The sequence below is a fragment of the Pygocentrus nattereri genome, chromosome 3 (assembly GCF_015220715.1).
Source record: "Pygocentrus nattereri isolate fPygNat1 chromosome 3, fPygNat1.pri, whole genome shotgun sequence".
NCBI classification, from domain to species: Eukaryota; Metazoa; Chordata; class Actinopteri; order Characiformes; family Serrasalmidae; genus Pygocentrus; species Pygocentrus nattereri.
Genome location: NC_051213.1, coordinates 46420201 through 46443668, shown reverse-complemented (window position 1 = coordinate 46443668; position 23468 = coordinate 46420201). Strand labels below are relative to the sequence as shown.

The 23468-nt window shown below is 39.7% G+C and overlaps 1 protein-coding gene across 7 annotated transcripts in view; it reads right to left on the bottom strand.

Moving 5' to 3' along the window:
• The window catches only part of pou2f2a (POU class 2 homeobox 2a), a 100688-nt gene that overhangs the window by 33848 nt on the left and 43372 nt on the right, over positions 1-23468 (bottom strand). For 5 of the 7 annotated variants that reach the window (XM_037536909.1, XM_037536911.1, XM_037536912.1 and 2 more), the window contains exon 2: positions 90-158. In XM_037536909.1, coding sequence (XP_037392806.1) covers positions 90-158 — 69 coding nt within the window. Of the gene's footprint in view, positions 1-89; positions 159-14569; positions 14750-23468 lie in introns of those variants that run through there. The other 2 variants (XM_037536910.1, XM_017706078.2) reach the window with 2 other exon arrangements.

The following is a 23468-nucleotide window of genomic DNA, read 5'->3' as shown; positions in this document are numbered from 1 at the left end:
AAATACACTGAATACACAAATGTGATGTTACACACACACACACACACACACACACACACACACACACACACACACACACACGACCGTACCTCCTGTGTTCTCCATTGGAGAGTCTGCCGCTGGATTCTCAACTTCTACTGGCTTTGACATTCTGATGTCTATGAGAGAGAAAGAGAGAAGCAAAGACACGGACTGAAGAATCCGGGCAAAACTGCTCGTCTTTTGACCAAAACGCACTTCTTTCAGCAGCTGAAAATGTCTTGATGTTCAGAGATGAAAAAGAAAGAAGAGCCTCAAAGATAAGAAGAGTTTCTAAAGGGAAAGAGAAACTTTCGTCCGTAACATCTCGGGTTGCAGAAGTTCGAAAATTCTCGATCCGTGAGGGAAAGCACATTCAAGTCAAAGTTGAGTTTCAGAGTTGTGACACTTCAGAGTCCGGCACTCATCTCTCTCTACAAACATGAGTCAGAACAGCCCACCGTACTCAATACATCACTCCCCCCATTACAGCCAGCACGACCAGCCAGCCAGACAGAAGATGAAGCTGCCACTTTGCTTTGACCACTAAAAGACCAAAGCTATAGTTTTCCTCCTGTCCCTAAGTGTAGACAATCGGTCAAGGCATGTTTGGTGTCTGTAGTTTGCTTCTCTAGTTTTGCACTGGAGCAATTAAGGACAATAAAGCTGATTATCCGTGGAAGTTCATGGCCAACGCCTTCTGAAGGACCCCCAGCACGTGCTTCTGCCCACACACTGTGAACACACACCCGCATAATCTAGACTAAAGACCTAAATCTGGGCCATAAGCTACTACAGGGCTGTGAATATAACACATATTTTAGATTTGTAAGTGCAATTGTAAAATAAGTGCATTTAAGGATGAATTACTGACCGGTCCATTGGGGCCCAGTGGCTTTGAGTGGCCTCAAATCTTTAGCCAATCCGCTACAAGCATCAGATAAATGAGTAGCCCTTGAATATGTAGAAAAAACTAAATAAATAAAATACATTAAGTTTTCAACTGTTATTGACTCATGGACTTGTGTTATTGTGTTATCACCATTACTGTTGAGTGTTGATGATGTGATGCTGTCTGAGATCATGACGATTTACTAGAGTACAAAAAGTTAAAGAGGAAACCTTTTAAAACCTTTTTTGGCTTAACAAAGTTGTTGCTATGGTGATTGCTAAGTTGTTTCTAGACGGGTGCTATGATATCCCAGGTGGTTGCTAAGATGTTGCTAGACCATTGTTATGGTATCCCTGGTTGTTGCTAAGGTGTTGCTACGCCTTTGCCATGGTGTTACTAGGCTAGTTGCTATGCTATCCCAGACGATTGCTAAGTTGTTGCTAGGTGGTTGCTATGATATCCCAGGTGGTTGCTAAGACATTGCTAGGCCATTGCTTGGTATCCTTGGTTGTTGCTAAGGTGTTGCTAAGCCTTTGCCATGGTGTTAGTAGGCTAGTTGCTATGCTATCCCAGATTTAGTTGCTTCTATGCAGTTGCTTTGATATCCCAAGTGGTTGCTAAGATGTTGCTAGGCTGTGGTATCCCAGGTTTTTTTTGCTAGGCCATTGCTATATAATTCCATGTGGTTGTTAAGGTGTTGCTAGGTTCGTTGCTATGCTATCCCAGGTGACTGCTTAGTTGTTGTTCGGCTGTTGCTACGATATCCCAGGTGGTTGCTAAGGTGTTGCTGAGCGACTGCTATGGTATCGTTGGTTGTTGCATAGGTGTTAGGTGTTGTTAGGTTGTTGCTATGGTATCCCAGGTGCTTGCCAAGGTGTTGCTAGGCTAGCTGCTATGTTATCCAAGATGACTGCTCAGTTGTTGCTAGGTGTTTGCTATGACATCCCAGGAGGTTACCAAGGCTCCAGCACCCCCCTGCGACCCTGAGAGAGAAGCAGATTAGAAAATGTGTGTGTGTGTGTGTGTGTTTGTGTGTGTTAGGCTGTTGCTATGACACCCCAGGTGGTTAGAAAGTTGTTGCTAAGCAGTTCCTACGCTTATCCAGTTGGTTGCTGAGGTGTTGCTAGGCCACTGTTATGGTATCCCAGGTGCTTGCTAAGGCATGTGCATAGATGTATGTTAGAATGTATGTGAATCTGTGTGTAATGAAAGTGTGAGGGATGACTTTTGTGACATCATTTATACCAGATTTGGACTTTCCACCATTCATTTCCACAACAGCACTGTTCCAGCTCTACGGCTCTATGATTGTGCAACGTTTCTTGGTTCTAGTGCAAAAACTATAAACTGTGAAAACAGTATAAAAAAGCTCCCAAATGCTAATTTTATATTCACCTGTTCATCACTCTGGACACATCTAATATTTCCTCCTACAACCTATTTGTAATCTGTAAAGTTGTAGAGTCTTGGAATCATATTAGAATTATTTTATACATGTTTCTGCCAAAAATTGTTTAGGTAACAAATACATACACATACATACACACACATATATACACATACATACACACACATACATACACCTAAACATATATACACATACATACATACACATATATACACATACATACACCTAAACATATATACACATACATACATACACATACATACATACACATATATACACATACATACATACACATATATACACATACATACATACACATATATACACATACGTACACACACGTACATATACATACATACACATACTCATAAATACACACACATACATACATACGCACCTATACACAAACATACACATACATAAACATACATATAGACACACACATACACACACATACACATATATACAAATATATACACATACATACATACACATACACACACATACATACATACACACACATACACACACACAATTTGCCCAGAAGGTCCTTGTCAGAATTCAATTGATTAGCATTACGTCATCATTTATCGTAACACTTCCTATTTTTGTGCGCTGAGGCCCCTGGGACAGCCCCAGTAGTGTCCCTCTGAGACGGGGTGTGTTGGGCTGCAGCTACAGAGAGAAAACATGGTCACACTTTATTTGAAGGCTACCTGCATAAAGTCTTCCTAACATATACATAAACATGGAATAACTTCTACAAAGCAAAACTTCAGAATTTATGAACAACACATGGCAGTAATTAAAAGACATCATAAGATACTTCACAAAGTACGAGACGTTGTATTGACATGAGAGGCCTTAAACTGAAGTGACACACTTGTATGACGCATCATTTCCACAGAGATCTACACGCTTAAAATGATGGTTCTTCAAGGGTTCCTTAGTAAAGGCAATGATTCTACATAGATTTGCACAATGAAATGGTTCTTCAGATTGATGGTGAATGTTTGTGGGCTCTACAGAGCACCAGAAAGGGTTTTCGACTGTCATAAGCTTGAGCTTGGGCCCTTTTTGGGCCCGTCAACCAGGAGAACTATTTCACCATGCAAAGAACCATTTAAGCATATACCATTTATTGCTGTCGGAAAAGCCTTGTATCTCCAAAATGACAAGTTTACAGGAGAAGGAAAAAACCTACTTTACTTTTAATGTCAGTCAGTGGAACCAGAACTTTTTCCAAGTAATTTCAGGTTATTTCTGTTGATCTGTTCATCAGGAAATTTACACACAATATAAAGGAACATAAGAACTTTAAAATGATGTCAAATATGAAAAATGTCACAAAAAACAAACACACACACACACACACACACACATATACATATATATATATATATATATATATATATATATATATATATATGCCTTTCGCCCGATGGATTGGCTCCAGCACCCCTCCGCGACCCTGAGGGAGAGGCGGCTTCGAAAATGTGTGCGTCTGTGTGTGTGTGTGTGTGTGTGTGTGTGTGTGTGTGTGTGTGTATATATATATATATATACACACATATACACATACACACACACATCCACACACATATGTAAAATAACTCAAGTGCATTTAAAAGCAAGTATTTTTGTAAGTTGAAAAACAATGACTTCAACATTTATAAAACAAGGACAAATTAAAGTCAATTAACTGATAAATGGTCGTTAAGCTCCACGTTATGATTTCCATTATGTGAGTATGATGCCTCATAACAGTGTTATGAGTGGAACAAATGACTGTCACTAAGTTAAATCCCTTCCGTCAATACAACGTCACTTATTTCATAAAACATCTTACGTTATCTTGCGATAACCGACAAAAGCTCTTCGTAAATATTCAACTATTGTTCTTCAAATACACCATTTAACACTTACACACTCGTTATGAAGTCCCTAGGTAGCCGTCGAAAAAATACAACACTGACCACTATGACATCGTCAAATCAACCAACCACAATCTCGGCAATACCACTGACACCAATAACCTAGCAATCCAATTAAAGCTTAAATGAAAAGGCTTTAATAGAAGACTTAATGTACGCATTTATATGCTCTGTAAACGAAAATAAAATAACAAAAAACACAGACGGCTGGTCTTTACAAAAACTGGGCCGCTTCCTTTAAAGAAAACACACTCACAGATGCACACACACACATTTTCTCATACAGACACACTTACTTCCCTTTTGTGAAATATATGCAAATAAGCCCAACGACTGACTAATTATACCGGCCACCTGCATATTAAAGTACCCCCCTGCCCCCCTCCCCCCAACCTCACTATCTGTCTTTCACTTTTCTCCCTTCCTGGCCGCCCCTTACGATAAGAAGACGAGATGATAAAGGACACGTTGGCCCTACGGGACTCAGCAGGGCTCATCCGCACAGCAGCGTTATCACGGCGCCAGATTTGGACCTACGTGCTAATAACGAATCAGTAGTGCTGCAGAAATGCCCTGAAGCACTGAAGCCTGATTCGTTACGGCTTCATTAACCTGGTTTTGGATCTGGTCAGCAGTAGAGAGACGTTTAATAAACCCCACTGCGTTAAAGATCTAGCCTAACATTCATCACATCGTATTGGAAACAAACCCAACATAGCCTTCATCAGAATCAGAACCAGAATCAGAACACGTCATTGATCCCAGAGGGAAACTGCAGTTATTACAGTTGCAACCACTTATGTAAAAGAATAAACACTAATAATTTAAAACAAAAAAAGAGAAATGTGCAACATGTATGAACATTATTATTTTTATCTGCATTTTTAAAATGTGTTTATTTTGTTGTTTTACATATATATATATATATATATATATATATCTTTTTTTTTGCCATTTTTACTTCTCTGCATCATTTGAGCTCTGAAGCTGTCCTTTACATTCTTTGCGAATTTCATGATGCTTGGACCAATAGAAACGCTCCAAAATGGCTTAGAATAAAACCTCTTTCCATTAACTTACACTGAACGGAAAGAAGGTTTTTGCCCTCTCCTGTAAAGCTACTGTTTTGGAGATGCTTGTTTTTCTTTGGACAGCAAATAAATAAATAAATAAATAAATAAAAGTATATTTTGTACCTATATATGAAAAGTTCATTTGCAGAAACATATCTCCATTTTAATGCATGTCCTTTTCTTTTTTATTGCGCATTCCAGGTAATACTGAATCATAATCAAACTGCGGGTGTTTCAGGAAACAAAGTTCAGCTCTACTGAAGTTTTTGTTTCATTTCAATTTAGATTTTTTTGGGCAAAATTGGCCATTTCATGTTTCAATTGATTGAACATATTTATTTAACGTAAAATAAGCAGAAAACTGCAAGTAAAACAGCCCATTAATGGTCAATATGAAACTTCTAGAAGATCAGATCTCAGAAAATCCTAAGGCTGAGTCTCAACTGGCTCACTGCTCCCTGTATAGTGCACTATATGGGCCTTGAAAGTTTGGCTTTTACATCCCAATATTGCCATTTATGTCCAGCATGAATCGTGCTCACACGGCTGAATCCAAAGAGGGTTTCTGTTATGCGACCCCAATTCTTAGGCCCTGATTGACTGAACAGATTTATCGGGTTCTAATCGAGATCAGTGTACATGTTTGACGGTGTTCCTGCTATAAAACGTGACCTTGCAAGGTCAATAATGGGTTAACTCACAACAATCAGCTCACTTGTTTAAAGGATGGTGCTCATAGTTTTGGAAATGAAGTTATGGGCGCGCACACGCACACGCGCACACACACACACACACACACACACACACACACACACACACACACACACACACACACACACACACACACAGATTATATATATCTCCGTTTTTAATATTTTTCAGTTTTTGACATCATTTGAAAACACCTCTTACCCTTTACATTGTGTGTAAATTTCATGATGAGTAAACCAAAAGAGATGAAAATGACTTGGAAAGACGTCTGGTTCCATTGACTTACATTAAAAGTAAAGTATATATAAATATATATATACACACACACACACACACACACACACACACACACACACACACACACTCACACACACACCTTTTAATCATTTTAACTCCAGTTTTGGAAAGTCCTGTTTTTTTCATTTACTCCCCTTCCTTATGAAAATAAATTATCTTACATATCCTTATATTTCAAATATTTAGGTGGTGTTGATTATGCATATTTAGAAGAAATATCTCCTAAAAACATGAATAACTTGTACTTAATGGGTGTCTTGACTGCAAATTAAGTGAAGGGTGGTCTCTGATTTATGCACAGTAAGGTAAAAACTTGTCAAAAAATAATAAATGTACTTTTGCAGAAACCCAGACTTGGTTGTATTGTTGTTATGTGGTCAGCACTGCTTTCTGACCACCCTTAAAGTGTGATTGGTCAGTACCTCACTGCTGTCAGACGCCTTGCAGACGGCGCGCTTTTCCAGCTGGGTGCTATGTCAGGAATGGAGGAAGTAAATGCAGGGGAAAGCCCCTCTGTTGTCCCCTCCGCCCCCCCCCGGGCCATGCTGGGAGAAAACGCAGAAGTCCAGGCTGTGCTGCGCTTGCAAAGAGCCGGCTGAAAAGCTGAAAGTGAGGTTTCGCCAACATTTCCAGATTGCATCACGAGCAGGTGCTGGTTTTGGTTTACTATGAGTGTGTGAGTCTGTCACGCTCTGCAGTGACGGCTCGGTTGGAGGACTCCGCCAACGTACCCAACTTTCCACACGCAGCTCACCAAACACAATCATTTTTACTGTGGAATATGATTCATACAAAATATTGTGGCAGAATTTGCACAGCTCAGCCACAGTATATGTAGAGATTGTTTTCAATTATGTCTTTTTTTCCCCATGTCTAATATCTCATAAAGGCTGCTTATGTTGCGGTGCCATTAAGCCTGATATATGCAAATTACCTCTGATCTGTTTGGCTGCCTTATTTAAAAAAAAAAAAGGCCTGAAATAAAAGAAGCTTTATAAATTCAGCCTGCATTGGTGGAGCTAATCTGCTGCGAGGCACATTATAATGCAAGGTAATGGGTAAATGTGTTCATGTTTGTGACATCACAACCATGACGAATTCCAAACGGCTGTATTTTTTCTTCTTTTTGCAGCTTAGCTTCCCAAATATGTACTGCAAGCACTGGAAACGCTACATGTTGAAAAAAGGTTTATGTACTTGAACTCCTTCTTTCAGTTTTCGGTAATATGGGCCCTTTAATATTCTAACTAACGTAAAGGGGAACCCCACTGATTTTTCAGAATTTCTGCAGTCAGAGTGGTTTGGTGTGAAATGCTCAAATGAAACTTACAGAGTCAGAACTGCTCACAGTGGTGGTGATAGGAACCAGACGTCCGCCTCTAAACGCTCACAGAAAGTTATACAAAACTACTATGGCGAACACTTGAGAGACTGATTAATGAAAGTTTTGAGAGAAAAAAAACTGGCCAAATTTTCTAATCTAGAGCTACAGGCAGGGTGTTGTGAGACATAATCGTACCTAAAAGAAAACATATTTTATGATTTTCCACTAATTTACAGTCATCAACATTGCAAAACAATATAAAGAAGATGCATGCAGGTCATTTTAGATAATATAATAGCAAATATATTACTAATATACCCAATATTGCAACCCCTGGTTCCTAACACCACCCCTATAAAGAAATCTGAATATTGTCAATGATAATATTACGTCAACATTTTGAAATATCTGTGGAATTCCCCTTTAACCGTCTATTTCACAGTGTTGCCTCAGGGCAACAAGTTTTCCTCACTTTACAGTAACATTTTACATGTTTAATGGTAACAACAGGGGTAACAATAAAAGGAAGAGTTTGAATAAGTGAATAAAATGCATGTCAAATCTCTGAGTGGGCACTTTTAAACCTCAGAAATATGTTTGTTGCCTAGAAGCAACACAGTGCGACAGCGGAATGGAATTACAAGCTCAGGTCTCACCACTTCAGGGAACACGGCTCAGCATTTACATCATTTCTTCTCAGCATCGCACAATGTTGCCTCAAGGCAACACAATCCAATAGGACCCCTGCACACATTATTTTTTAAAATGTTTTTGAATTTCATAATAAAATTGCTCTCATAATGAGTGTAGTAGAGGGTTAAGTCAAATTCAGCTTGGCCTACAGGACACCACTGATAAAGCTTGTAGTTTATCACAATTCATAAATGAAGAAATCTGTTTGATGGTGAGCAAATTTGATGCAGTTTCATATGAAGTGATTGTGGAGTATATTATTTATGATGTACTTTATGTGTAACAGGCCGAAAGCCTGCGTCTCACTTCCCTCTCTATTTCCCCTTAGACTGGGGTGAGCACAATGTGCTAAACCAAACCCTTACTGTCAGAGCGGCTATTAATAATCACACACACACACACACACACACAAACACACACACACACACACTGATGCGTAGAGATGCGCACACACATGATCATATTAACTCTGCATGGTCTTTACGGCCCCAGCAGTCTGTCCCGCTTATGTAGTCTGTAATATAGATATATAAACACACACATGCACAAAGATGCACTGCTGTCTACATCAACTCACATCTACATACTTTGGAATCCATTCCAGTTATTATTATTATTGCTAAAGCTTGTAAATGCTACCAACTTCTCTATTCGCCCACTTCTGCATTGATGCATGACAACTGTACCATGTTGATCTTCATCTTTCAGACAAAATGTCACAAACGCTAAACTCTGAAGCTCAAGCACTGCCTTTATCATTCTTATCTATTTGGTTAACATGTAAACACAGTCATTCAGAGTGGTTTGGTGTGAAATGCTCTGTTCTGGAGAAACCTACAGTCAGAATTGTTCACAGTGGTGGTGATAGGAATCAGACGTCCACCTCTAAAAGATCCAGAAAGTTATTATACAAAACTGCTGGTTACAAATAAGCCGGAGATATTGTTTTGCAAAAGTTATGAGATAAGATTTTGGTGTTGTGAGACTAAAGATAGGTTCGCTGGTCATTTTAGATATATAATAGTATATGTATCGCTAATATAGCCAATACTGCGTCCCCTGGTTCCTATCACCACCTCTAAAGAAAGTCACGTTGACATTAATCAAAAGTTTGAACACCAGTAAGTTAACACATTGTCTGAGGGGTCACTTTTCAGCCAACTTGGTTCAGAACTTCTATTTATTTTTAACAGTATGGGGAAAAAAACACACAAAACGTTATTTACATGTTTACATGTGTTTGGTTACTTCAGAAAATGTAACCAACTTCTAAGACTGAACTTTGGAGGTGTCTGCAGATTCTTTAAGGAACTGAAAGTGAGTCTCCTGAAAAAATGGATGCTGTAATAAGGACAAAGTGTGGACACACTGAAGGGTGAAGGGTGGTCTCTAAACTTTGGACTAGGGGAAGAAACCCACAGATACATGGGGAGAAGAGGCAAACTCCCTGGTCACCTAGTTACCTGGCCGGGGAATCAAACCCAGGCCTGTCTTGCTGGGAGGCAACAGCGATTGACAGTTTGACAAACAGACAAAAAAAAGTGCATATGTATGCAAAATAAGATTAATCAAAATGGAAACTGTAAATATATTAAAATATTTATATATGGCAAACAATTTTGGGATATTTCAGGCTAGATTTGATATTAGATTTTAAATATTAATTTTTTGCTCCAATTTCTGATTTAGCAACCCAATATCAATATGGCTATTGGATCAGTGCCATTTCTAATATAGATATATAGTGACCCTGAAAAGTATTTGGACACTGTAACCATTTAACCATTGGTAAACCTCAATGAACTTCTTTATGTTACTGCACAAAATGTTTAAAACCTCCAAAAAATGTTTACCACACCATCAAATCGATGTTGGACTCTTTGTGTGGAGAAGACTGGAGATGAACAACCTGACTGCACTAAGACAAATGTAAAGCACAGAGGTGGCACTTTTCCGTACAGTGGTTTCACTGAACTTGTGTTATTCATGAACTAAGAAGCATATAAAGGCATTCTGGATGTAAACCTGTAGAGCTCTGGAATGAAACTGCTTACAATGGTGTGTTTACTAACACAGTGAAATTAGTACATCTTTAAGTATGGCACAAATACTTTTTGGGGGCCACTCAATTTATCCTGCTGGCTCTCTTGTTGCCTCAATCTATTTGCTGTTTTATCTCTGCAATGTACTTGGTTTTTGCTTTCATTTAACCATGTTTCGGTTCATTTTCACAGGAATGACCTGCTTTGTTCGTATTTTTTTCAGCATTGTTATTACAAGTTATATAATGTTTGTGTGTTATTGACTATACTTTGATTTGTATTTCCATCCAACTCTAACCTGAAAATACTTTAATGAATGTAAAATGTATGAATGCTGTTTTTAGCGCCTTACTTTATATATCAGTAGTGCTTATATCATACAAGACCCAATTGATTGTTGTCATTTCATCAAGGACAAGAGCTCAATTAAACAGATTCCAACAGCTTTGGGTCCTTTCTGGAGTAATGACAACCGTCAAATGTGAATATCAGATTTTAATAGCCAAATTTCTTTTCTAAGCAGCAGAAACTCAAAATCTGCAGTAATATAAATATACAAAACACTAATTTACAAAGTCAGCTATCAGCAGCCCTTATTGTCACACTTCTGAAAGAGGTTTTCTGAGGTCACATTTAAACAGGGATAAGTGGTGCCTTGTCAACAGGTCTTTTACTGATACCAGTGAATCTATGAAACCTTAATATCATGACATTTCATATGTCAAATGATATATCGGCTGGGCTCTAATATAATTTGCTAAAGTATAAATTACAGATCAAAGATCACAATGAAGGTACAGTTATGCTACACTGCTCAGCATTTAAACATTATCTCCTGTAGCTTTGGGTTAATATTAGATATAACTGAATATTGCAGTAATTAACCATTATTTTTTATTGATATTTACCCATATTTAACCACTCCCTTTGTATAATCAATGTAATCTATGGTTGGTTAAAAAATGTCTACGGAACAGGTGAACTTAAATGTGGGCTACACTAACAAAACATCACTAACTAACTTAGTGCACACATACAAACTCTGAACACCACTTATAAAGATCATAATGCAGATTGTTTTTCAGTTTTCATTTCAGTCTGGCAAAGAAAGATGGAATAAAGGCAAATGAAACAATAACTTTACAGAGTAAAATGGATGGGTTTGTCCAGAAGAAGGAAGCTAAAACGCCAGTTTGGGAATATTTTCATTTCCAGCCAATCAAACATGAAGATGCACTTGATGTTAACAATATTACATGCCATTTGTGCAGAATGTAGTTACTATTATAGAAGATTAAATAATATTAAAAGCGAGCCCAGTTGGTAGTTATTTGGTAATTATGCTACTGTCAGGGAATATATTATATATATATATACATACACACACACACACACACACAAACATGCACACACATTTACATGTACACAAATATGCACATATACACAGAAATACACAGTTTTTCATTGTGGATTTACAAACGAATGAATCTTTGATTTTGGTCTTATTTGATCAGGTCAAAGTCCTCAGTGAATACTTGAATAAATATGGAATATTTATATGAATTTACTGCCCACAACTTAACACAAAACAAACTACACCCATCTTTCTCTAAAGAAGCCAGCAAAGCATTGAAATGTGCTCTGAGTTGTTTCATAATCCTACTACTTATGTAACAATACGACATTTGTATTGTATCTTTTTGTATCATGACTAGCATGCTAGCTTGGGGCTGGTGTATTAGCTTGAGGCTAACAAATTACCAGAGTGTGACATTGGTACTTTTATCACATCAAGCGCTCTAATAAACTGAAAATGGAAACATTATAAGATGAGGCACATTTTCAGGCTCTCCTTATGACGGCTATGTTGTAAAATACTGCAAAAAGTTCTTAATTTTGTGTGTTCTTTTTCCACTAAATCATAGCCAATCATCCTCCACATACAGACATAGTTACCAACACTCAGCAGTCCTCTTTAGTCCTAAATGTGAGCCTAAATCTAACCTCATCAGCATTCATTTTCCTAATAATCGTAGTAATAGTAATAACAACCTCACCTTTACTGGGACCTTGAGCCTCGCTAGGACCCAAGCCTTGACCAGAGTTCCAGGTACTCAAGTTAAAACTTTGATGAAAGGCAACTTTTCCATTTTTGTCAGTAATATTTAGTTACAAATTCCCTTTTCATGTTTAATTCCATTCAGTTACACCAGTGACGGCATCTGTCCTGCTTCGTGATTGGTCACACTTAACTTAGCGTTATATTTTAGGCCCAAAGGGCAAAGAAGAGAGCCTAACTTCAGTTCCTGATAGACCCTGAACGTACTTAGATGCTCTACTGCAGTTTGAGAAGTCACTCAGTAACTTCTAAGCAGATTTTCTGACCTGATACTTCTGAAACTTATTTGAAAGTTACTTTCACTTATGTCATTATTTCAGTACTTTTCCTGGCATATAGGCAGCTGTGTGACTACTAGGGGGGGCAGGGAGGGCTCTGTCGCACTGGGGCCCACGGATTGGGGACTGCTGCAACACAAACCCCTAAAATCCTTATTGAGTCTCTCACATAGATACTAATACAACTGTACACCAACGACTCTAAAAAGAAAAAAAAAGATCTAATTATAAAAGATCTAATTAGAAAGATCTAATTTCTTAACGTACTACACCAGTCAGCTTCCATCAACACCCACTACTGCCTGTGAGTAAAGCTGCATTCATCCCGAGCTTTCCTTCTTTGAGGCATCACTAGAGCAAGTAAACAAGTAAATTACACTGGCATTTTTGTTTATTCTGATTTTTTTATAAGGGGGATCTGTTTATTTGTTTGGATTGGGGCCCATAAGACCCTCTTTATGCCACTAAGCCACCATGAAGTACACTAAGTACACTACAGAGCTCATATTCATATTCATAGAGATCACAGGCCTTAACCTAAGCCTAATCCCAAGCCTAACCTAAACATACACTGATGTTTTGGGAACACTTCATCTGTAGACGACCTAAATAAAGACATCGTACCACATGCATAAGCATTGAATGTTATATTTATAAAGCAATATTTGAGTCTTTATGAACAGCTTATGACAGTAGTCGCAAGACATCACAAACTGAAGAAAATGACACTATATTGACAAAAGAGGTTTGCACTTCAGCTCATGTAGAACTACGAAAATGATGCTTCACAATAGTGTCATAAACAGAACAAAAGTCCATCACTTTAGTTTAAAGTACCTTATGTCAGTGCAATGTCATTTACTTTATGTCAGCTTGCTGTTCTGGCATAAGCTGGTTATAAGTACTCAAATATTGCTTCATAAGTGTGTGCTTATTCATGTGTTACGTCGTCCCTATGTAGGTAGCCTTCAAATAAAGTGTTACCGATGTTTTAAACGTTTTAAGCAGAAACTATTCAACTGAAGAAGCTATTTGGATCTGGACAGTAAGCGTGCACTTGCACAGACACTCTGTACTCATTATCAGCTAATCTCTAACATTTACTCATCTCTAACATTAACCCTTTAAAGGCCAGGCCCAAAGTTTTAGTATACACATCTATATGCTAAGAATAGCCCTGTAGTTACTGAATAACAAGCCTTAGTATGGAGCAAGCCTGGGATTTTAAGGGGTTAATGCAATAAATAGTGATCAGTGTGTTTTTCAAAAGCCAAGTTTTAACTGTAGTTCTCATGTAACGCCTGGTTTAACTAAGTAATACTTCATTAAGCTAAATCTGATGCTGCACTGCTGATAGAATTGGACCAATCTAGGCGATGGCTGGAGATATCGAGAACGCTAGAACCAAACCTGCGCTCTTCTTACTAGCTAACAACATCTCAACTGCTTTTAAAAAAAAAGAGATTTGTTATTTTACTGTATTCATGTTTATTTGTGTTCATTCCAATGCTATACAGAGCCTGTACAAGCAAAACCACACTTACTGCCGACAACCCTTAATTATCAGGACATCATAGTGATGACCAGCTTGCGGCCCAGTCATCACTATGACGGCCCGGTCATCACTATGATGCCCTTGGATCAGTTGTTAATACTGACTCATCCAGCAAGTCAGAGTTGGATGAGCTCATTAATGGCTTCAACCTTCAGCTTCATTGGCATTGCTGCACCCCGAAAACAGAAACTTGGCAACCCTGCACAGCGCGCAACGTACACATACCTGGCAACCACAGGTGAGAGTAATCCATAGCTGCTACGGGAGCCGTCTTTGTCATGCTGATAACGATGTGTGCCCTCTTCTCTCTTTTCTCGCTCTCTGTTTCTCTCTCTTCCTTTTGCACATTCACACGCTGCACTCTTTCGCGCTCTCTCTCTCTCTCTCTCTCTCTCTCTCTCTCTCTCTCTCACACTCACTCAGTCCTTGTCAGTATACGGCCAATAAGAAGGAACAAACTGATAACGTAGTTTTGGTTGCAGTGTTGGTGGAGGGGGGGGAGGAAAGAAAGAAGAAATCACTCCTCCACTCCTCCCTCTCTCCTCCCTTCCTCCTTCTCCTCCTCCCACACCTCCCTCCGCCCCCGGCGCCACCCCCGGCCTGCCCACTTCCTCACCAGCTAAGCATTTCCCTACACACGCAACATTCTCACTGTATAGTAGATCGTTTTATTCTCTCCATTTAACCACTTATGGCTGAATTAGCACATTAAAGCCGAGGAATATTGTCATATCATATTCATTCACTGATCTCAAGGGCTGTTATGTAGATTATAATTTAGTAAGTATGACATTAACATGCAAGTTTTGTAGTAAAGCCGTGAACACTTGGTTTGTTTTGTATTTACCAGTAACTGATATCAAATATTTAATAACTACCACAAATTTTTCAGTAACTATTATACATTGTTCACTAACTAGTGGGTTTCATTCAGTAACTACTATGCATGACTTAGTAACCGCTAGAAATTGTTCAGTGTCTACTATGAATTACTCAGGACTTCTATGAATTGTTCTGAAACTACAAAGACATTTTCAGTAACTATGATTCATTGTTCACTAAGCTCTATAAACCATTCAGCAACTACTATGAAACTAATGTGTAAGTAACCTCTTAAACGCCAGGCTTAAGAGCCACTTATCAATGTTCATCATGCAGCAGGTACTAAAAATTATTCAGTTACTACTAAGAATTATTCAAAAACTGCTATAAATTATTCAAAAACTACTAAGAATTATTCAACATCTACTATGAAGTATTCAGAAACCATTGACTGAATAACTACTATGAATTTTTCAGGCCTTTATGAATTATTATGTAACTACTTTGAATTGTTCAATAACATACAGTTGTAGCTGTTTTATCCCGATATAGATTAAACAGCTACAACCATCAATTATTCACTTTCTACTATAGATTACCAACTAACTACTATGAGGTATGTAATAACTACTATTAATTCGTTATTAACTACTATAATTTACATAGTAGTTAGTAACTACTATGAAACTAATGTGTAAGTAAGGCTTAATGTCAGTTATTAATGCTTATTATGGAGCAAGCACTATGAATTACTCAGTAACCACTATGAATTGTTCAGTATCTTCTATGAATAACTCAAGCCTTCAGTGAATTAGTATGTAACTACTATGGATTACTCACTAACTACTATGAAGTATGTAGTAACTACTATTAATTATTCTATAACTACCACAATTTGTTCAATAACTGTTTTAAAATTCAATAACTACTATGGATTATTCACTACCTACTATGAAGTACGTAGTAACTACAATTGATCCTTCAATAACTACCATAAATTGTTCAATAACTTATTAAATCTAATAACTACTATGAACTATTTAGGAAGGATTATGAATGACTCACTAACTGCTATGAATAATTCACTACCTACTATGAAGTATGTAGTAACTACTATTGATCCTTCAATAACTACCATCAATTGTTCAATAACTATTATACATTTCAATAACTATTGTGAATTATTCACTACCTACTCTAAATTATTTGGTAACCCTTACCAATGACTCAGTAACCACTATGAATTGTTACGTACCTTCTATGAGTTACTCAGGCCTTGGACTAATCATTGTGTAAATACTATGGATTATTCACTAACCACCCTGAATTATTCAGTAATGATCATGAATATTTCAGCAACCTCTATGAATTATTCCATATCTATGATGTTCAGTCAATTATCCAGTAAGTACTACAGATTGCCCGGAAGCTAACAAGTAACGTATTTAAGCCCATAAATCCCAGGCTTATTAATCGGTTAGAGTCTGTAAGAATGTAAAGGGTTAAAAACTCCTTGGGTCATATTAATATGGCATACAAATATGAAATATACTGTTTGAAGCCATGAGTGTATTGCAAAATATAACAGACTACATTCTAATTTACTTTCAATGCACTCATTTTTGTATAGGGAAGCATACAGGGTTTGGGGGGGGGGGGTTGAGGCGGGGCAAAGAAGCAGAAGCAAGTAGCACGGGGCGAAAGGGTGAACGAAAGAGCACCAGAGGAAGGAGGAAGTAAACAAGTGCAGAATGGTGGGCAGCTCGCAGTGGCTTTGGTGAAGAGGAAGAGAGGGGGATGAAGAGAGGGTGAGAGAGAGAGAGAGAGAGAGAGGGAGAGAGAGAGAGAGAGAGAGTGGGACGGTCCTGCTGACGAGAGAGAGAAAGAGATGAAAGGATCGATAAACAGATGAAGTGATAGAGGTGAAGGAGGGGGAGAGCTTCTTGCCACTGGAAAGTGCTGGGGCTGCTGGAAAGAGTCGCTCACGAGCCGTGCGGTGAAACTCACTCACTCGCTCGCTCACTCACTATCTGCACTGTACATCACTGTCACATTCAGCAGTGCCACCGCACACGCACAGCCCGGTTATAAACAGCACGGGTGAGGATGCGTGTTCCGTCTTTAACTTCGTCTTTCCACTCTCACTCTCTCTGAGCTGTGACGCATCTCCTCCGGTGCACACTTTGCGGGTCAGAAAAGAAAAACTGACCACAGCCTTTTAAAGCCATTTTGACACCTCGACACTTTTCCTCTAGCTGAACAGCCGAGAGGTTCACTTCTGTGGCTTTGCAATTGAACCATAAAGCTAATGAAGATGTCTTCTATAAAAATGAACAAAAGTCAAGAAAATTCAGATCCAGGCTTCCAGACAGCTGCTACCACCGCCATGCTTCTACGTTTACTTTAAGAGCTCTACTAACCATATGGGAGCACTTTGTAGCTCTTCAATGGTCAGGACCCCCACAGGACAACCACAGAACAGGTACTATTTGGCTTTGGGGGGGTGGGGGGGGGGGGGGGGGGGGTCATTCTCAGCACTGCAGTAACACTGATGTGGTGGTGGTGTGTTAGTGTGTGTTGCGCTGGTCTGAGTGGATCAGTCACAGGAGTGCTGCTGCAGTTTTTGAACACCTCAGTGTCGCTGCTGGACTGAGAACCAAAAATATCCAGCCAACAAAAACAGACAGAGTGTGGCAACAAGGAGGTGTTAATGCTACTGCTGATTGGTGTATGTCTATTTGGGTAAAAGTACTTCCTTATAAATGTACATAAGCATCAAACAGGTTTTTATTAGAGGTCTGTGTGACTGCAGATGTGAAAAATTGAGTTGTTCATGTCTCACATAAGAACCTTTAATAGAACTGGTATATTAAAAAACTATTATACACACTATATATATATATATATATATATATATATATATATGCCATGAGTGGCCAGGCATTACAATGCATTTGTCACAGGAAGGGTGTTTATAGGCTTGCCGCAAACACAAAATATAAAACAGCGGCCAACATAAAATGATAAAATACACCATTTTTCAGACAATAATTTACGTTATTATTAATAATAATCAACATAAACAAGTATTCTGCCAAGAAAGGTAGTTCCTTTAGACTATAGTATCGGTGGCAAGCAACCATGTACCACTGAATGAGGAGAACATTCGGTCGCCCATCACCGTCACCAAATTACCACCACAAGCCTTATTTAGCACCAGTTCAGCGGCACCCTCTTCTCACGCTGGGGCTGAATCTCAAACGGCTCCCTGCTCCCTACATAGTGCACTACATTGGAATGTAAATACTGGATCCTGCAGCCCAACAGAGCAAAATACAGCTAAGAAATACTCACTTGGGACTCAGAAACATCAATGATGCACTATTTGGCTGGAGAGGCTAGAATTTCTAAACTAGAACACCGTTTAGGGAGTTCTGGGATTCAGCCTGGGTTCGACGCAACTTCTGACTGAAACACGGACATTTGAAGCGTGTGAGACATTCCCATCCGTTTTACAGCTAATCATATTGTAAGTGCTTTAATTTAAGCCTGTGATATTAATGATGGAGCTGTTTCCAGCCCAGTTCTACTTTTCCACATCTTTCCTCACAAACTTAAATGTATTTCATTGGGATTTTAAGTGCTAAATCAAAACAAAGTAGAAAGTAATCGTGAGGTGAAAAGAAAAGGGTTTTCAAATTTTTTTTACAAAATAAAAATCTGGAAAGTGTGGCGTGCATTTATATTCAGCCCCCTGTACTCTGATACCCCTAAGTAAAATCCAGTGTGATCACCCGCCTTCAGAAGTCACCTAATTAGTAAACAGAGCCCACCTGAGTCATTTATTCTCAGTATAACTAGAGCTGTTCTGTGAAGGCCTCAGAGGTTTGTTAGAGAACATTAGTGATCAAACAGCATCATGAAAACCAAGGAACACACCAGACAGGTCAGAGATAAAGAAGTGTGAAGTAGGGTTAGGTTAGAAAAAATATCCCAAGCTATGAACATCTAACAGAGCACTGTTCAATCCATCATCCGGAAATGGAAGGAGCATGGCACAACTACAAACCTACCAAGACATGGCCGTCCACCTAAACTGACAGCCCAGGCAAGGGGAGCTCTAATTAGAGAAGCAGCCAAGAGGCCTATGGTCACTCTGGAGGAGCTGCAGAGATCCACAGCTCAGGGAGGAGAATCTGGGTAATGGGTAAAACCTCTGCCTGCTACGCTGTAGACTGGGGTTCAATACCCACCTGGGTAAACACCCTACACTATACCAATAAGAGTCCTTGGGCATAACTCCCAACACTACCTTGGCCTACCTGTGTAAACTGATCAAATGGTAAGTCGCTCTGGATAAGAGCGTCAGCCAAAACTGTAAATGGTGGTGGCAGCATCATGCTGGGAGGATGCTTCTCTTTAGCAGGGACAGGGAAGCTGGTCAGAGTTGATAAGAAGATGGATGGAGTTAAATACAGGACAATCCTGGAGGAAAACTACAAAAGACTTGCGATTGGGACAGAGGTTCACCTTCCAGCAGGACAACGACCCAAAACATACAGCCAGAGCTACAATGGAATGGTTTAAATCAAAGCATATTCATGTGTTAGAATGGCCTACCCAAAGTCCAGACCTAAATCCCGTCGAGAAGCTGTGGCAAGTCTTGAAAATTGCTGTTCACAGACGCTCTCCAGCCAATCTGACTGAGCTCGAGCTATTTTTCAAAGAAGATTGGGCAAAAATTCTCCATGACCTCACAGAGCTATTTAAAAACTCCAGCAGCACTGCTGTGTCTGATCCACTTGTACCAGCACAACACACACTAACACACCACCACCATGTCAGTGTTACTGTGGTGCTGAGAATGATCCACCACCCAAATAGTACCTGCTCTGTGAGGGTCCATGGGGGTCCTGACCACTGAAGAACAGGGTAACAGAGTCTCAGAGAAACAGATGGACTACAGTCTGTAACTGTAGAACTACAGAGTGCAGCTATACAGTAAGTGGAGCTGATAAAATGGACTGTGAAGGTCGTCATAGGAGGCGGTCATAATGTTATGTGTATGTTATGTGTATGGGACACACATGTAAGACGAATGGCTCAAGAAAACAAAAAAGCCTCTGTTGGCATCTTATTCAAATTTCATGTTCCACCTTAAATAGTGCAGCAGTTACATTCTGCCTCTACAGGAGCCTGAACGTAACTGCTGCTCCATTTAAGGTGGAACCGAATATTTAAATAAAAAAAGCTGCAGGAAAAAAGGCCCAAATTCAGCAACATAGAAATACAGCTGGTGTGTTTGGTGATGTGACTTGCATTTGGGTGCAGATCTGTTGTCCCATAGATGTTGTTGAGAGTCGGGTGTGAGCACAAATTAGGTTGCAATGCATGCTGGGGATTGTAGTGCTGCTGATTGTGAAATGGGCTAATAATAACAGAAAAGTAAAATCATTTTGAGGGCCGGACTGGATTGTGCCGTGGGTCTGATCTGGCCCGCATGCCTTGGGTTGGACGCATGGGCTCTAGTCTGTACTTGTGCAGTTTCTCACATTGTGACTATGTGCAGCGCTGCATGTTCACCAGATGGGGGCAGCATTGCATAACTTCCCTCAAAAAAAAAAAATAAAACATCCCAGACAGTTTGGTACAGTTCTCATCTGATTCAATTCCGCTTCTTATTCATCTTATTCTTTCTAATTTGTTCTTACAGCAAATTTAATCTGAATTGGATTTTGCATCTTTGCTGTTGCGGTAAGGACATTTTCACTGGTTCTGAGGTCTAAATGGCAAACAGCAGGGCCTTTTCCATTAATCTTTGGCAGACAACTACTATATTTGAATTTATCATAAATATGAAATTTTTAAATTTAGTAGACAGTACATTAGACAGTAAGGTCAAAAATATATATATATTTTTCCGGTCAATCCAGGAACGCACTGCACTCTTTGGCTAACTTATGTTTCCAAAGTAGGTTTGTCTGACTTTGAAAACTTTTTTCGTCAGTGTCACTATAAGGACATATCAGTGTGAGACAGAGACACACACACACACACACACACACACACACACACATCATTTAAACCATTTCTCCTTCTGGGTCACAGAGGGAGCTGGAGCCAATCCCAGGTGTTATTGGGAGAAAGGCATGATACACCCTGGACAGGTTGCCAGTCCATCACAGGGCAGACAGACAGACGTACACGTCCACTCACACATTCACACCTAGGGGCAATTTAGCATGTCCAATCAGCCTGACTGCATGTCTTTGGACTGTGGGAGGAAACCGGAGAACCTGGAGGAAACCCACACAGACACGGGGAGAACATGCAAACTCCACACAGAGAGGACCCCGGTCACCCGGCCGGGGACTCGAACCCAGGCCCCCCTTGCTGTGAGGCAACAGCGCTACCCACCACGCCACCGCGCCGCCTGAGACAGACATTTTCTATACAATTTTTTATTATTTTTTAAGTATGTTTGGATTTAGGGGTGGCACGGTGGCATGGTCTCTCTGTCTGCCCTGCCTTTCACCCGATGACCGCTGGGATAGGCTAACCCAAATCAATGCTGGACAAAAAGCTCAAATCTAGTACTCAGTAGAGTGAATGTAAAAGTACAATTGTGAGATATTAATGAAGTAAAACCAGCACTGCTGTGTCTGATCCACTCTCACCAGCACAACACACACTAACACGCCACCATCACATCAGTGTCACTGCTGAGAATGACCCACCACCCTAATAATACCTGCTCTGTGGGGGGTCCTGACCACTGAAGAACAGGGTAACAGAGTATGCAGAGAAACAGATGGACTACAGTCTGTAACTGTAGAACTACAAAGTGCACCTTTATGGTCAGTAGAGCTGATAAAGTGGACGATGAGAGTAGACAGAAGGACTTAGTGGCCGGGTGGTGTGCATATCTACAGCATCATTTGACGGGGGGCACCCAAACTTTTGATTCGATCCCCAGTGCCGACAGTCTATGACTGACGTATCTTGGGCAAGACACCTAACCCCCAATTGCTCCCTGGGCGCCGTGGATAGGGCTGCCCACCGCTCCAGGCAAGTGTGCTCACTGCCCCCTAGTGTGTGTATGTGGTGTTTCACTTCACGGATGGGTTAAACGCGGGGGTGGAATTTTCCCCGTTTGTGGGATTAAAAAAGTATCACTTAACTTAAAACATGAATAAAATGTTACTCATTCTCTTTAATTCTGGAAGCTTGTCAAAGCATCCCAGGCCTAGTTATAGCTGCTAAGACTTCTGTTTTGTTGAGGAGGGATTTAGTGAATGGTGCACTACGACTGGATTGATTTACGTGAGAAAGTACGTCCTATTATTCTGCCAAATCCAGTTTTTGCTTCAGAGCATCCCGGAGAAAGTGGTGGAGTGAAAAACAGATATTTTCCCCTCAAATGTGGAAATCATACATGAACGGAATTTCAAGTTTTTCTATCAAAATTCCTGTAAAATTAAATGTTTGTGATGTAAACAGTCATTCGGACCATTTTGGTGTGAAACGCTCAGTTCTAGAGAAACTGTTCATAATGGTGGTGATAGGAACCAGACATCCATCTCTAAAAGCTCCCTCACAGAAAGCTATTACATGAAATGGTTATGAATACTCTGCCTGATGTCTGAGATATCATAGCTCTGAGATAAGCTTTTCACCTAAAATGGGTTTTTCTATATCCATTCATGAGGGACAAGCAGGGCATTCTAACGCAAAATTTGCCCCCAAAGAAAATGCATTCCTTTCAGATCTTACACCATTTTACCATCATCATCACCACATATGAAGCTCAGAAGACTTGCGTAGGCTCACTGCTGGTTTTGGATGGTAAATAAAATGGGTATATCTGCGTTGTAGTCATGGCGACCCCTGGTTCCCATCACCACCACTGTAAAGACGCCTGAGTCTCCACAATCGACTGTTTCACATGAAACCTCTGAATGACTGTGTCTACACCTCAACCCCTGGATTATGTGGAGATGTTGGAAAATGTGCATAATTCCACTTTAAGTGTAGTAATGAGGTACATGGACTTCATTACTGTCCACCACTGTCCAAAATACAAACGTTCTGGAGGTGTTTTGTGTAAATAAAAATTAAATTTGGATGAACAAAATTGCTCAGTAACATCAAAATGTGCTGCAGAAAACAACACGTTTCAGGATGGGAGAGTTTGATGCTGCTGCCGTTTTGGTTCCGAGTTAATTTGATACTTTCAGCCACAGTTAATGTTTCTCTGTGTGTGTGTTTATATATGTGTGTGTGTGTGTGTGTGTGTGTGTGT